At 42.3% G+C, this 16,903-nt stretch overlaps 1 protein-coding gene across 6 annotated transcripts in view; it reads left to right on the forward strand.

Moving 5' to 3' along the window:
• RPTOR (regulatory associated protein of MTOR complex 1) overlaps positions 1-16,903 on the forward strand; it is a 414,631-nt gene that overhangs the window by 235,167 nt on the left and 162,561 nt on the right. For 5 of the 6 annotated variants that reach the window (XM_004432844.2, XM_087441745.1, XM_087441746.1 and 2 more), the window contains exon 7: positions 6,506-6,565. The exons of the other annotated variant lie outside the window; for it this stretch is intronic. In XM_004432844.2, coding sequence (XP_004432901.1) covers positions 6,506-6,565 — 60 coding nt within the window. The remainder of the gene's footprint in view (positions 1-6,505; positions 6,566-16,903) is intronic. 6 annotated transcript variants of the gene reach the window in all.

The following is a 16,903-nucleotide window of genomic DNA, read 5'->3' on the forward strand; positions in this document are numbered from 1 at the left end:
ATGATCTGAATTTCAACTTTGTAAAAAAACAACCGATAATATCCATTGGAAAACTATTAGCAATAGCATAAGTGTTCAGCAAAAGGACTGATTACTAAAGGAATATGTACATACAAATCAATAGCATAAAAGTCAGAGTGGCTACCTCTGGAGAAGGGGTGGGAGCAGAAGCCATGAGGGGACACATGTGGCCATTTAGATTTTGTAATGTAATATTTCTTAATCTGAGTGGTAGTTATATTTACTTTATTATTCCTTAAACTCACATCTGTATTTTCTGTGGGCTTCATATTATGGTACTTCACAATTTTCTAAAAATTGTTACCTTTTTTATGTATTAAAAATAGCTAGCAAGGAAATTTTGGGAAGGGAAATAAATCTGATTCTCAATAGCAACTGTAACAAATAATGACAAAAGCATAAACTTTTAAGAACGTGTTGGGATGTATATATAGAAAACTGCATAAAACTGTACTGATTGATATGAAAGAAAGTTTGAATAAATGGAGGGATTGACCACATTGTTATTATGGTGAGAGCTAGTAAATTAAGGATATAAATTCTCCCTAAATTAAACCATAAATTTAACACAATATTCACAAAGTGATTTTAAAGGTCAAGTGGAAGAATAAATGTTTGAGAATAGCCATGAAAATTAAAATAAAAAAATGATTTGTGAAAGAAAACTTGTCCTACCAGTTATTAAAATGCATTTTGAAGGTACAGTTGGAATAGGAGTAGACATTCAAGTCAGTGAAACAGAATAGAGAGTTCCAGAAACAGAATCTGTGTATATAAGGATTTATCATTTGGAAAAAGAATATATTACTCAATATCTAGTATTTAGGGCGCGTCACTAACCATTTGAAAATTTTAAATCCCTCCCTCTTACCTTAATAAAATAAATTTCAAATATACCAAGATTTAAATGTAAAAAAGAAAACTCACAAAAGTACTGGAAAATTATCAGTTGGGAGAATTAAAAAGCCATAAAGGAAGTGATAGATTTTTTAAAACACAAACTTTAAGTTTTGTATGGCAAAGAAGACAATAGAATTTAAAGTAAAATTATAAATTGGGAAAAATTGGGTAACATGGCAAAGGGTTACTTCTGTTAATATGTAAAACACTCTTAAAATCAGTGAGATGATGAGTACTCCAGCAGAAAAATGCAAAGGGCATAAACAGGCAACAAACAAACAAACAAAAAAATGCAAAGAACCAAAAAAATTATTAGCTGGCATTTAACCTCAATAATAATTAAAGAAATTCAAATGATGTGTCATTTCTCACCTATCAGTTGGGCAGAGGTTTTTTGTTTGTTTGTTTTTATGTTGATAAACCCAATGTTGGCAAGAAGTAGAAAAATAGGTATAGTCAGCCTTGATGTGACAGTAAATGACACTTGCCTTCTGGAGAGCCATCAGACAACAGTCATTCAACACATGTGCACCATTTATCAGGCAGTTCCACTACTAAGTATGCATCCTTAGGACAACACACTTAGTGTTCATACAAGCAGGATTCATTCAAATATTGAAAAAAGGTAACATTCTATGTATTAGTTTTTATATTGTCCGTGATATACAGTGCAAGTTATAAAACAGCATGTGTAAACTGCAGTATATTCATATAATGAAATACCAGTTAGCAATAAAACAGAATAAATTCATGATACAAACAAAAACGTGGATAAACCTCAATAACGTTATGCTGACTGAAAGAGGCCTTCTGTAAAAGTTCATGCTGGACGACACCGTTTATATGAAATTCTAGAACAGGAATAAATCAGTGATAAAATCAGAACAGTTTTTGCCTCTGGGGGCAGTGGGAGGGAGTAGGAATTGGCTGGGAAATGGGGAGAGAAAACTTTCTGAGATGTTGGTAGTGGTCTCTGTAGCAGTGTGGGTTACGCAGGTGTATGCATTTGTCAAAACCCAAAGAATGTACAACTAAGATGTGTGCACTTCACTGTAAGTGATTTTACATCAGAAGACAAAAACAATACACAATACTGAGATCTAGAATTTGGAGGAAAGTGTACCATATCTTCAGTTGCACCAAAAACAGGATGTATTAATGGATGGAGAGGCAGAGATGTGGTAAAGCAAATGTAGTCAGATGCCAGCGGTGGAGCCTAGGTGGTGGGATGCTGCAAAATTCTTTCAAGTTTGTCGAATGTTTGAAAATTCTGGAAAAGAAATGTTAAAAAAAAAAAAAAAAGTGTAGTGTGTATGACACAATTCTCTTGCGGTAAGAAACAAAAACCTAACAAAACCTGAGTGAAGATATTGGCTGTACACATTCGCTGGGCACAGGAAGCACAGGGGTGTATCAGCTGTCAGCCATGGCTGCTTCTGCGGAGTCAGTGGGGGAGGCACAGGGCAGACTTTCACTTTTCCATTACATGTGTCTGTATTGTTTGGGATTTTACAGTGACTGTGATTTCCTTTATCCTAGAACAAAATCAGCATGATTCAATTTTTTGTCAAAGGTAAATATGAAAATGTTAACAGTTATCTTAGGATTTTGGGTAATTTTCACTTGTAATTTTCTGTACTTTTAATTTTTATGGTAAACACATTTTTTTTTTAATTAGGAAAAAATTTAATATATTTCCATTCTCAGAAACAGCAACAGCATCCAACAGTTATATGATACTTTATAAGGTTACAGTTATTGTTTTTTTAACATTAATTAATTTGTTCTTCATAAAAATCTTGAAGACACTCACTTTCAAGAGTGACAGGAAAAAAAGAATATATGTGAAATATTAGAAATCTATCAACACTACCAAATCAATCTTACACCATATTCGCTGTTGACATCTATTTATTGAGTAACAAACTACGTGTTAGGCACCTTTCTGAGCCCTGGCGATGTAGTGATAAAATAAGGGAGATCCGTGTACTCATTGAACTTGTCTTCTCTGATGAAGATGAGTAATAAACAAACATATAATGAAACATCAGGGAGTAATAAATGCTGTTTTTAAAAAGCAGGATAAGGGGATAGAGAATGGAGGTGCTATTTTCCTTAGGCTGGTCAGAGAAGGTAGAAATTTAAATAAAACAAAGGAGTAAACCTTACAGTTATCTGTAAGAATGTTCCAGACCAATGGAACAGCAAGTGCAAAGGTCCTGAAATGAGGCAGTGCTTGGTGTGTTGAAGGAACAGAAAGTGGGTCAGGATGAGGGGAGTCGGTGAGCAAGAGTGAGAGAGGAAATGAAGTCAGAGCAGTGGCTGGAAGCCAGATCCTTGCAGGGCCTTGGTAGGCCTAGATAAGGACTTTGCATTTCCTTTCGAGTAGTAGGAAGCCTCTAGAGGGTTTTAAGCAGATGAAATGACTTATTCCAGTATTTCCTCTTAAAAGGTTTGCTCTGGCAGCTGAGTAGAGAATTGGCTAGGAGAGAGGTAGGGAGGGCAGGCAAGAGTGGAAGCAGAGACTGTTCTGGAAAACATGAAAGATGCTGGTGCTTGGGCTAGCGCTTTGGCTGGGAGGGTGATTCTGCCCCCCCCCGGGGACATTTGGCAGTGTTGGGAGCCATTTTTGCTTGTCACAACTGGGGTGGGGGTACTGCTGGCGTCTCATGGGTCGAGGCTAGGATGCTGCCCCCAGTGACAAAGAATATCTGGCCCCAAGTATCCATCGTGCCCGGCTGAGAAACCCTGGCCTGGAGGGTCAGCAGGCAGGAGGTGAGCAGTGTCAGGTGCTGTGTAACTCTTAACATAAAGCAGACAGGGTTCCTCCACTGTTTGGAAATGGCGTGTCGGACAAAGAGGAGTCCAATGGCCTGAGCCTTTTTATGAGCTCCATCACCAGCACCAGGCAGTAAGCACTCAATAAGTACCAGCTGTTGTGTTGATTGTTGTAATTGTTACTATCCGGTTTTGTGGAATTTTTGAGCCATTTTTATTACCTCTTATTTTGCCTGCTCTCTGGCCTTTCATTGCCTGGTAACACTCTTGTGTAGGGGAAGGAAAGAATAGTGTGAACAACCAAACCAGTTGTTAGCAATTCTGGTGCAAAGGGAATTGATATTATTGCTGATGTAAAATTTTGGATCATCAGTGACTGATTTATCCATGCTGCTTTTATGCATATAACCATACATTGAATATTTTAAAGTTGCATGATGTCCCTATTTAATGGAGTTTTATATTTTCAGTGGATTTATAATAATGCTTATTTCCCAGTCAATAATTAAGTTATTTTTATAATTTTAAAGTCTTTGTTAATTCCAAAATCTAGACAACTATGAATCTGGTTTTACTAACTTTTTTCTCTTGATTTTAGATAGGATACTCTCCATTGTGGATGAGACATTAAGAAACTCTGGATTCTGTTATCTTCTTCTGAAGAGTGTTTAGCTCTCTTCTCCCAGGCTGTTTAATTGATCTTGTGCTTGCTTGCTTGTAGGACTGGTCTCCTTTGGCTTTGCTCTTAGTTCTGGAGTGTGGCTCTGAATCCTGGAATGTGGTTGTAACTAAGGCATGAACCCTCTGGGGTGTCAGTGGAAAGCTCCTCTGATTTGACAGGCTGGCTCTCCCTGTCTGTGTGTACACTGGTGAGCAAGCGTTGAAATCTCTGCTCAGCATGTTCAGCGTTTCAGATGTTGTGTCCGCAGGGCTCCTCAGAGTCTTGTCTCACGTGTGTGCAGAGCGGGGGTCAGCCCAGGACTCCAGGAGAGCTTGCTCGAAGATTTTGACACCTTCTTTCCTAATACTTCCCCCCGAAGTTCCCGGCAGCCTTCAGTTCTGATCTCTAACTCCTCACCCCCATAAGGCAGTTGCTTTTCAGTTGAGCACCACCCCCACGTGCCGTGTGAATTGGGGAGTACCTGTGGGAAAAGCTGGATAAAGGTGGATCTCACCCCGAGTTGTTATTCTTTTAAGGGTAATATCCCTTTCATTTCTGCCTGTATTTTTTGTTCCTTCCTGCTTTCAAATGGTTGTTTTTTTATATTTTGTCCAGAGCTTATTATTGTTATTGGCACCAGGATTAGTCTGATACAAACTGTTCTGTCATTACTGGAATCCAGAAGTCCCAGTCAATAAGTACGTTATAGACAAAAAGACAAACCACCATGGTCTGCATAGGACTCAGAATTAGACTGGAGAATGCGTTTCCTGTAGAGCATTTTATCCACTGAGATCCTGATTTACACGAGACTGTGCTGCGTGTGCATGGTGCAGGGGTGCATGGGAGCGGGCCAGCCAGAGCTATCTGAAGATGGAGTTGACAGAAGGATTCGCTCTGAATGGAATGGACTCGCTGATGGAGCATCTCGGCAGCCGAGCCTTTGTGCTCGTGGGAGAGGGCTGCTCTCTGAGTCAGGCAAATGTGGCCCACACTTTTGTTTCCTCTGCTCTGTGAACGAGAGAACACTGGTACTGCTGCCTCAACCAGAGACGTCACTTCCTGTCTGCTGGCTGAGCGAGGCATTGCTTCCTCAGGTAGTGAGCCTGGCTGGACTTGGTGCCCAGGGTCCCCGACAGCCATCCCCCATCCTTCAGGGCTGCCTTTCGGGAGCCAATTGCCCGTGGTATGCTGTCTTCAGCCTTGTCTGTTGTCTTCCCACCTCTGGGTCTCTTGACCCTCCCATCTTTCTTTCACCTGCCCACCTCACACGTGTCACTCCCTGTCTCCCTGAATGAGGCCTGGTCCTTGTATTTGTCCCCTCCCTTGGGCCCACTGGCCTTCTTCCATCGTCTTCCCCTTCTCATGTCCAGCCAATGATAGATGGAAATGCATTTTGTAGGTGGGAGTATTTGCTGTGTGCCTGCTGCTGTTCTTTAGAGGGGGTTATTTGTTCTAACTTTGTAAAGCAGGTGAATTAAATGCTTTACATTTCTCCCCCTAAAAATACTAAGTTGCCCTTTTCTTCTGTGTTACCATTGATTCTGTCTTGGTGGTGCCAACAGCCCTGACAGGAAGGAAGAAGGATAGTTGCCAGTCCCATCCTAGCTCTCCAGGATGGCTCCGCCTGTGGATATTAAGTCTCTCTGCTCTGACTCCTGTGATTTTAGGATAATTAAAATGATATGATTGAATTCACTTTTCTTCGTCTTCTCCTATAAATTTCTTTTGTGTGCCTGGAGGTTATTCACTGATTCTTCCGTTATTCTCCTCAGCTTACTTTCTTAAGAAGGAAAAAAAGAGGAAAAGTCCAGTCTGTCCATTATTTGAGGGGGAAGCTTCCTTTCTCATCGCCTCTTGACGCCGTCTCCTCCCACCCATCCCCGTCCCCGGGTGGGCTCTGCCTCATGTCGCTGCAGACTTGTTCTGTCCATCTACTGAAAACTCACTGTTGCAGCTCTGTGGTCTTGCCGCTTTGACAGGCTGGCAGTGAGATTTTCTTCATAAATCTAAAAGCTGCCAGAATTGAGGAAATCCGGTTTTCTTTTTCACCCTGGCAATCCCTACCACACCTTTGCCTCTTTACTTTTTCTGTGGGCTTGTTGCATTTTCCTGTTAAATTCACTCTCTTTTCTTTCTCCTCAGGTTTTGCATGCAGAAGTGTGTTAGTCTGGTGCCTGGAGTCACACTGGATTTAATAGAAAAGTAAGTAGGATTTGTAAGCTCTTGAGGCTTTCTGGGTCTGAGGGGGAGTCTTCTCCTTTTATCACTTGAGGTTCTCAGAAGTACTTCCTATTAGCATGAGGCCATCTCCCTTTCATGTGAGTATGTTCTTTTGTTCTCTGATTAAGGCCATATTTGTGATTGTTACATTAGTGCTTAGCATAGGACATAGCTAAATGTGGGGCCATATTAAAAGAAAAGAATAAAAGGCTGAATCCTTTTGAACATTTAAAAATACTCCCAACACTAAGCTGAAGCAAAAATGTATCACGGCACATGCAGATCATCTCTGCTCCACGGCTGCAGAGGCCAGATCGTAGCTCAGCGTCTCCCTGATTTTCAGCTCTCCGTTTAATACTCTGCAGCCTTCCATCCCCACCCATTTTATGTTCTATCTCAGGGCAAATGGGGAGGAGCAGTCAGGAGGTGTCCTTTCTGGCGCATTTTAGCTGCAGTGCTTCTCCTTGTCCTTCCAGGTCAGTGGGCCAGCTTGTCTGCCTCCTGTTGTGAACCAGTTTGGGTCTGAAAGACTATCTCATGGCTCTACACTTGACCTGTATTCTTTTGTTTGTTTGTGTGTTCATTTGACTCATTCTGTTTGTCTAGATAGTGGTTCTTAAACCTTTCTGCTCTGAACCCCATTTCTTCTGGAATTAACATACAAGATAATTGTTTTCTAAGTCTTTATTTTCAAAATCATGTGTTAAACAGCTAAGGCCTAAATTTAATTAAATTAGGTAGAAAAAGCAAATCTACTTCTAGGTTTCTCTCCTAGAAAACAACTTGCCTGTGTATCAGGGGAGATATACAAGAGTATTATGCCCAGATGTCCACCAATAGAGGCCCAATGGACTCGATTGCAGTACATACCTACTGGGGATTGCTCGCCAGATGGCAAGTACAAGGAGAGTCTAGCTACACTTGTACTGATGTGGGATGGTCTGTCAGATATGTTAAATGAAAAAGGCAAATTGAGACCATTGCACACAGTAGGATGCCCAGAGTATTTTTTTATTGATGTCTTAATAGTTTATAACATTGTAAAATTTTAGTTGTACATTATTGTTTGTCAGTCACCGTATAAATGCCTCCCTTCACTCCTTGTGCCCACCTCCCCATACCCCTTGCCCCTGGTAACCACCATACAGTTCTCTCTGTCCATGTGTTAGTTTATCTTCCATATATGAGTGAAATCATGCTGTGTTTGTCTTTCTCTTTTTGGCTTATTTCGCTTAATATGATACCCTCCAGGTCCATCCATGTTGTTGCAAATGGGACGATTTTGTCTTTTTTTATGGCTGAGTAGTATTCCATTGTGTATATATACCACATCTCCTTTATCCAATCATCAGTCGAGGGACGCTTAGGTTGCTTCCATGTCTTGGCTATAATGAATAATGCTGCAATGAACATAGGGGTGCATAAGCCTCTTTGGATTGTTGATTTCAGGTTCTTTGGATAAATACCCAGAAGTGGGATAGCTGGATCATAAGGTATTTCTATTTTTAATTTTTTGAGGAATGTCCATACTGTTTTCCATAGAGGCTGCACCAGTTTGCATTCCCACCAGCAGTGAATTAGGGTTCCCATTTCTCCACAACCTCTCCAACATTTGTTGTTTTTTGTTTGGGTGATTATAGTCATTCTAACGGGTGTAAAGTGATATCTTAGTGTAGTTTTGATTTGCATTTCCCTGATCATTAGTGATATTAAACATCTTTTCATATGCCTATTGGCCATCTGTATATCGTCCTTGGGGAAGTATCTGTTCATATCCTCTGCCCATTTTTTGATTGGGTTGTTTGTTTTTTTGTTGTTTAGTTGTGTGAGTTCTTTATATATTATGGTTATTAACCCGTTGTCAGATATATGATTTGCAAATATTTTCTCCCAGCTGGTGGGTTGTGTATTCATTTTGATCCTGGTTTCATTTGCCTTGTATAAGCTCTTTAATCTGATGAAGTCCCACTTGTTTTTCTTTTGTTTCCCTTGTCCAAGTAGACATGGAATCTGAAAAGATCACTTTATGACCGATGTCAAATAGTGTACTGCCTATATTTTCTTTCAGGAGTTTTATAGTTTCGGGTCTCACCTTCAGGTCTTTGATCCATTTTGAGTTAATTTTTGTGAATGGTGATAGCAGATGGTCTGCTTTCATTGTTTTGCAAGTGGCTGTCCAGTTTTCCTAGCACCATTTATTGAAGAGACTTTCCTTTCTCCATTGTATGTTCTTAGCTCCTTTGTCGAAGATTAGCTGTTCGTAGATGTGTGGTTTTATTTCTAGAGATACCCAGAGTATTTTTAAGATAATGCATAACTCTGTGTGTGTGTGAGTACACATAAAAAAGTCATGAAATGATATATTTGTAGTTCACTCTGTTCTGGGTACAAAAGTGGAATTTGGAGAAAGGAGGGGGGAGGAGCAGTGTTAATTGACTTTGATTTTTTCCACCTTTTTTTTTTTTTTAAAGATTTTATTTATTTCCCCCCCAAGCCCCAGCAGATTGTTGTATGTCATAGCTGCACATCCTTCCACCCGCTGTATGTGGGACACGGCCTCAGCATGGCCGGAGAAGCGGTGCGTCAGTACACGCCTGGGATCCGAACCCGGGTCGCCAGCAGCGGAGCGCGCGCACCCAACCGCCAAGCCACGGGGCCGGCCCTGATTTTTTCCACCTTTAAAAATTTTTTTTATAAGAATATAGACAAGTAAAATACATGTGCAAATAAATTTAAAGGAGGGAGTCAACAAATATAATTAGGATACCTGCGAACAATTCTTTGAGTATAATTTCTCCTTTTAAATTTTGAATAAATATCTAAGGAAATTAGGTGACTGGTGACTGCATCTGTTTATTTCAGGATGCATTTGTTCACCAGCAAAATGGGATATTGTGACAAGAAGGAATTAGCATAATATTGATTGGTGCTAGCAGGACAAATGGAAAGGTTTGGAGTCCTTCTGCTCAAGAGTAGGTCTTGGTTATCACAAAACCAGCCCATAGTTGACAGAGACTTAAAAGTCTTTGTTAGAAAGGCAACATTGGCCAAGGCAGAGATTGAGGTGCATTGACAGGTTAGGGTGCTGGCAAGCTGGATTCAAAGTAACGGGAGCTTTGCAGGTTGTTATTGAGAACCAGTGCTAAAGCTGCGTTCAGGGGAGCCAAGTGTGTTACATCAGAACAGATACGAGGTGATTTGGCCTGGTGCAGATGTGGTGGCCAGAGCAGGGACTGCAGACCACAGGCTTGTCGAGTTGACGGTCATTGGTGAGGGCGCAAGTTCCAGAGTCTCGTTGGACATGCGTCACCATCCATCTCCCCTCAGTATGTAGTGTAACACACAACAGTAAACCAGTTGTCTGCTTTCTTCTTTTCACAACCCTTTATTGTGTACGTGCTGCTCCAGGCACGTGCATTTGCTAGTTCTCTACAAACCATGGGCTGTGGTGCAATCTGGTGATAGACGGTTTTGAGAGCACTGTTGTTCACCAAGTGTAAAACATGGGTAATCCACACGGCAAATTTCCACCTTCCTGTCTGCTGTGCAGTCCCCACTCACTCGGCATACTCGTGGTCGGGAAGTAGAGGGCCATGCTGTGGCACACGCAGGCCGAGCAACACAGGTGTTAAGGTGTTCTCTTTTAAGGAATCTTCCGTGTTTGCCCACGTTGTGGCCAGACTCGCACAACTCTCTTCTAGAGACACGCAGGCTCAGGGCGCCACTGCTCGTGAGAGCTGCTCCTCCGTGTTCTAAGCCGGCTTTACCTCCAAGAAAGACTGTGACCTGGAAAACCATTTCCAAGTGCTAAATAGTAATGTAATCATCAAGAAACAGCACATGGAAAAGAATTTTAAAAAATAAGAAAATAACTAGATCTGTCGGGTCAGCCAGTCTGTTTGGTTTGGTTCCTTGACGAGATTTCACAGTTTTGCAAAGCTGTTGCATTAGAACTCCCTTTACCAGTCTTTGCTATACTCTCTCTTTAGGGTCTTTATTTCCCCTCCATTTCTGAGTTATAGAATGCCCAATTACCTGTACCATTACCTATACTGTGTATTGCCACATACATGTAATTTCTGAAATAAACCATATCCGTTAAAATTTCTACAAAGTTACAGTTTATCAGAGCTAGGTTGTTTCTGGTGGCCTGTTCAGACAGTTCTTGGTTTAAAATATTTTTGGTTTTGTTTTATTTTTGCCTCCCTGTGACTGTTTCCAGAGTTCCCTATGGAGGGGCAGAGTTGTTACTCGTCTCCCATCAGGGAGGGCAGCAGGAAGCATGAACCCAGCCCCCTCCTCCATCTCCATGCTGGATGGTGTCCCAGCGCTCTCTCCATCTTGGATGCCCAAGTTTGTGCTGTCCTCTGCCCTCCTGGTCACTCAGCACGATTCTGGCTGCTCCAGACTATGCTCTGCTCGTGTTTGTTGAGCCATATGTGCCCAGACAAAGAGCCTGACATGTTCTGAGTCTCCAGAATAAAAAGAGCTATTAAAAATCACATAATTTTCAGAAAAAAATTAAGTTATTTAGTCAAACCCCCTAATTTTACTGAAGAGGAACCTGGCATTGAGTTCAGTTCAGCTTCCTGGTGGCATTTTCCACCTGGCAGTGCAGGGCTGGCCCTGCGGCCAGGTCTCTGGGCATCTTTCTGTGGTCCTCACATACACAGGCCCTCCCTCTGCCCAGACATCGGTGTCAGGACAACCAACTCTTGTCCTCTCACTTTCTCAGACTTGAAATGTACGCAGCGATTTGATACCCTAAGCACGATGCATAAAATAATAAAATTGGTAAATTGGACTTCATCAAAATTTAAAATGTTTACTCTCTGAAAGGCACTGCTAAGAGAGTGAAAAGACAAGCTACAGACTTGGGGAAAATATTTGCAAATCACATAGCTGACAAAGAACTTGTATCCAGAACATATAAAGATATCTCAAAACTCAAAAATAAGGAAATAAAACAACTGGATTAAAAAATGGACAAAAGAGGGGACAGCCCAGTGGCGTAGTGGTTGTGTGCAGCGTGCTCCGCTTCGGTGGCCCAGGTTTGCAGGTCCAGATCCCAGGCGTGGACCTGCACCACTTGTCAAGCCATACTGTGGCGGTGACCCACATACAAAAATAAGAAGAGGATTGGAACAGATGTTAGCTCAGGGCTAATCTTCCTCAAAAAAAAAGAAAATGGACAAAAGACAGAGAGAGAGCTCATTGAAAAGGATTTCAGGATGGCCAATAAGCACATGAAAAGATGCTCAAAATCATTAACCATTAGGGAAATGAAACCACAACAAGATACCACTACACACCTGTTAGAAGGGTTAAAACAACAAAGACTGACAATATGAAGTGCTGGTGAGGATGTAGAGCAGCCAGAACTCTTGTACGTTGCTGGTGTAAATGAAAATGGTGCAGCCATTCTGGAAGGGCATGGCAGTTTCTTATGCCTCTAAATATACCATATGATCCAGCAGTCCTACTTACTCCCGGGAATTTATTCTAGACAAATGAAACTTAATATTCACACAAAATCTTATACAAGAATGTTTATAGTGGTTTATTCATCATCACCAAAAACTTAACCAAAATGTCCTTCTGGGGTGAATGAAGAAACACACTGTGGTGTGTCCATACCATGGAATACTAGTCAGCAAGAAAAAGGGAGGACGTTTGATACACAACCACGTGAGTGATCCCAGCAGCACTGTGTGGACTGATTCCATTCACGTGACATTCTGGAAAAGATAGAACTGTAGGGTCAGAGAACAGATCAGTGGTTTTCAGGGGTTAGGAGACTGGAGAGATGTAGCTATAAAGAGCCACCCAGAGGGAGTTTTGGAGTTGATGGAATGTTCACTGCCCTGATTGTGCTGGTGGTTCCACAGATCTCCACATGCTAAAATCATAGAACTGTACACCAAAAAAGACAATTTACTGTATGACAACTTAGAAAATAAAATAATACATAAGTTGGGGAAATAAGAAACCTGTGTGAGAGTACAGTTCAAAGTGACTGAAGGGCAGCATAGCAGACATGGCCTGGGCCCAAGGAGCCTGGACTGGAGGAGCAAACTGAGACCAGGATCTGAGAGAAGAAGTGGTGTTTCCTCTTTGAAATGTGCTCTGTTGTTTCTTGGGAAGAAACTTTCACTCTCATTACTTATACTGGATAATGAGGATTGAAAAATAGAAGTAAACACTATATATTAAGATTTTAGTATTTTTTTATCAAGCATTATTTTTCTCAATCATGACTTCAGAGTTTGCAACCCTTGGTGTCCTTCCCAGAAACACTTACTGTTTACCCCCCTCCCCAGCACTAAGTGACTTTGTCAGCTAATAAACCTACACTTTAGCTTCTGACAGTTAAATTCCCATTGTCCTCTTCTTTCTCCTGTGCCAAGTGATGCTACAAAATTGGTGAAATGCTTAAGAAGAAAAACATAATTAACTGTCATTAACAGCAGGCAGTTTTCAAAATGCATCCTGAGTGGGGATCGGGGGTCAGAGAAGGGGGTGTGGTGGAGAGACTGTGGACGCGAGTCAGACAGACGTGGCTGGAATCCTGGCCTCACCCCTTAGACGCTGCACTTGCCGGACGTGCGTCTTTCACCTCCGTGTCTGTCCCCGTCCTGAAGAGTGGGCGTCATGGTGGTCTGACTGAGGAGTGAATGGTACTGATGGGCATCATGCTCCCTGATGCAGCATCACCTTTGTCGGCTCTCAGTGGATGTCAACTTGCCCCCACAAATGCTTCTGTTCTCTTAGCACTTGCGCTGAAGCTACAGTACGGAAAACCGTTAATATTACTTCACATTTCTGAAGCCATTTAGATTTCAGATAAAGACTAGGGAGGGAAATGTTTTTCATACACCTATCTTGTTCACCATCAGGCAAATGCCATCATATGTCCTATGAAAAATTGTATATTCAAGTCCAACTGTGCAATTAAAAAGAGATAATTCTGACTTCAGAGAGGTTTGCATTTTAGAAGACTTGCTGTCCAGACTTACTGGGACAGGCTATGAGTGTCCAGAATGAACCACACTTTTCTCTTAGGGCATTGAGGATAGGGCTTCTTGGGGGGCTTGTGATGGTGGTGACAAAAAGAGAATAAGAACAAGTCGTTTAAAAACCTCAAGTCTTTATTATGAATAACTTTTTAAGGTATGTTGATTAGGGTCTGAGTCACTGATCTCTGAATACAACTCAGCAAAAGTGTAGTTCAGTTGAGAGACACAAATCAACACACACAGTCATTTCCAGGTTGAAATACCACCGGGCTGCTCTCCCATGTAGCCTGGCAAAGGTTAGATTGAATGTGAGTGGTTGAATTATATTTGTTTTCTGTGCCAGGACAAACTCCAAACTTTAGAATTACATAGCACTAGAAAAATCTAGATGTTTCGCTCCAAAAGATACCTGGCCACAACCACCATTAGGTCTGTTTATGAGTAGGTGCAAGTTGTTAATTTCTATAGCTTATTCAAGAGATTTTCAATTGAAAACAAAAGCTATTCTATTTAAAAAATTTTTAGATTTCTTTCCAATTATACTTACAGTCTATAAGAAGAAAATTTTTCAGCAAGCAGATTTGATTTTGCAGTTTGAAGCTAGGCAGCATTACAGCACATCTATGTTTAATAGACTCTTTCAGGCTGCTGTGGTTTCTATATTCAGAGAACATTCCTGGAAAAAATGTCTCATTATTTTCACCTATTTCATTATCATTTTCTGGAGATTTCTTCTCAGAATACATAACTCTTGGTTACAGTGAGTTCTATGGCTTATACCCGTCTGGGGCCATGTTTCATCTTCACTCACTGCAGTGGGGCCACTTGGGGTTCTCTCAGGACTGGGGTGTGGCTCATTGTGATGTTAACCCACACATCAGTGAGGGCAAGTCCACTTGGACAGCTGTCGTGTGACATAGTGCAGAACCAAACATATTATTCATTTGTGAGACTCGCAGCTGTGCAGAACGATTTCTGCCGCTATCCCACTCCAGGCAGCTGAAGCCTGTTGTCCCCTGTTTCCCTCATTATGTCAGCAGTTGACTCATTTTCATCAGCTGTTTTCTAAAATGTTGAGTGCCCTTTGTCTGTTTGGCTGTACTACCTCTGCACATCTCTAGGACTTGGTCTGTAATTTGCCCAAAGAGGTGCTGAGTGACTGTCTAATCAAGACATTCTGTGGTGCTGTTGTGTCCAGAGTGTTTTCCATGCAAGGGCGTGTAGGTTTCAGCTGCCCTCAGTAACAGGAGTAACCTAGGAAGCTGAGCCTTAGGAGGCCAAGTGATTTATCCATAGCCAAGTAGCTGAAAACCAGACTCAGACCCAGGCTTTCGTCTTGTTGTGTTGTGTTTTAATTCAGATACAAGTTGAAATCCTTTCATCAAGATGTGAAGGAGTAAGGGAAACAGAGCCTAGAGGATTGAGGGAAGATGAGCAGCTGCGTGGTGTGGGACATGGGTGTAAACTGGGGCTGTCTCTCCAGCTGCGCCCAGCAGGCCTGGTGGTTCAGACGAAGCAGAGTGTGTGAGGGACACCACACATCTCCACGGTGGCCTTCTAGCTGGTCTGGTCATTCTAGAAGCCACAGCCCAGCTGTGCTCTCACATGCAGTCCCCGCCATTCTTCATCCTACTTGCATCTGTCCCACCAGTCTTGGTGTGGGGCAGGTCTATCCTTGCCCTGTGCAAAATGCCAGAGCCACTGTGCTACAGGACGAGGCTCTCTCCAGCTCATTCCAGGGTGAACTTGTCACCAGTGTGCCTATGGGCAAGTGGAGTCACCTCCCTGACACAGAAGCCCAGAGAGATCAGTCTCTGAAAGTGAGATCTTATGGCCAAGTCCCTTCTTTCCAGTGCTCCAAGTGTGAAAATGCCCCACTCCCAGGGCGACAGCTGACATGGGCAAAGCCTTTTGAATTTTTTTTGTCTTATTTTTCAAAACTTGCCTAAAATAGAGTAGTCAGAAATTAGTTCATGGGCCGGCCCCGTGGCTTAGCGGTTAAGTGCGCGCGCTCCGCTACTGGCGGCCTGGGTTCAGATCCCCGGCGCACACCAACACACCGCTTGTCCGGCCATGCTGAGGCTGCGTCCCACATACAGCAGCTAGAAGGATGTGCAGCTATGACATACAACTATCTACTGGGGCTTTGGGGGAAGAAAAGGAGGAGGATTGGCAATAGATGTTAGCTCAGAGCAGGTCTTCCTCAGCAAAAAGAGGAGGATTAGCATGGATGTTAGCTCAGGGCTGATCTTCCTCACAAAAAAAAAAAAAAAATTTAGTTCACTGCTCCTGCTCAGGTGGACCAGTCACTTCGGTTGATTTAGAATCATTCTTCACAGACTCTGTGGGTTGGATTTGGAATGTCGCTGTCTGTCCCCTGCATCAGATTCAGCAGGAGGGCATTCCTCCTTTAGAAGCCATGTCCTACCCAGTGACTGCCATGGGGGGTGGGCTTTCAAGCAGCATCCTGTGATACATGTTCACCCCAAGATTCCCCTTCCTGGCCACGTAACTGAGCAAAATGGGGGCAGAGGCACCACTCTACCAGCCTCCCCACCCCAGGTAGGACCAATAAGTGTTGCTTTTTTAAAATTTATAAGTAGCTGATGTTTGGAGAAGCCACAGAAGATTTCAAAATATATAAATTTTTGAATAGTTTGAGAGATTTTAATAAAACAATTGCACTATATTGACAGAGCTGTCAGAGGGTTGCCGAGTGAGATCTTGGGGAGCCTGGTGGTGGGTTGGGTGATGCTCCCACATGTCCCTGCTTGCTGTGACTGATCTTCCTCTTCAAGAGGAATGGGGCTTCAGGTTCCTGGAATCGTGTCCGCATTAAAGCTGACAGAGGGCATCCATCACTTGGACTTCTCTGCCAGCGTTGACTCTTAGGGGGTAGTTTGTGGCTGTCCCTCTCCCCAGTCTCTCCTGTGGGGATGCGTGTGGCCATTGTCCATGGAGCTGTGCGAACCTTATGTGGGCGTCCAGTACAGCTTGTTGGATGAACTGATCATGGTCCAGGTTAACTGGTGAGGTAACTTGTTTTTAATTACAGTTATGGGACTAAACAGAAATGAGGTCTTTTGCTCAATTCCTTGATCCTGTTTCATTTATTCTTTAGCAGTTCTTTATTCTGAGCAAAATCCTAAGCACTGTAGATTCGTGGGGAGGAAGGAGGAAACCCCATCAGCAAGGAAGCCCCTAAAAAGTATTTATCTTTCTAGAGCAGTGTGAGCTATGTAGATCGCGAGGATAGACAGACGTTAGGAACTTCTTGTGATGCATAAACATAAGGTGAGCTAGG

This window comes from Ceratotherium simum, chromosome 16, assembly GCF_057802395.1.
Source record: "Ceratotherium simum simum isolate JZ-2026a chromosome 16, ASM5780239v1, whole genome shotgun sequence".
Classification (NCBI taxonomy): Eukaryota; Metazoa; Chordata; class Mammalia; order Perissodactyla; family Rhinocerotidae; genus Ceratotherium; species Ceratotherium simum.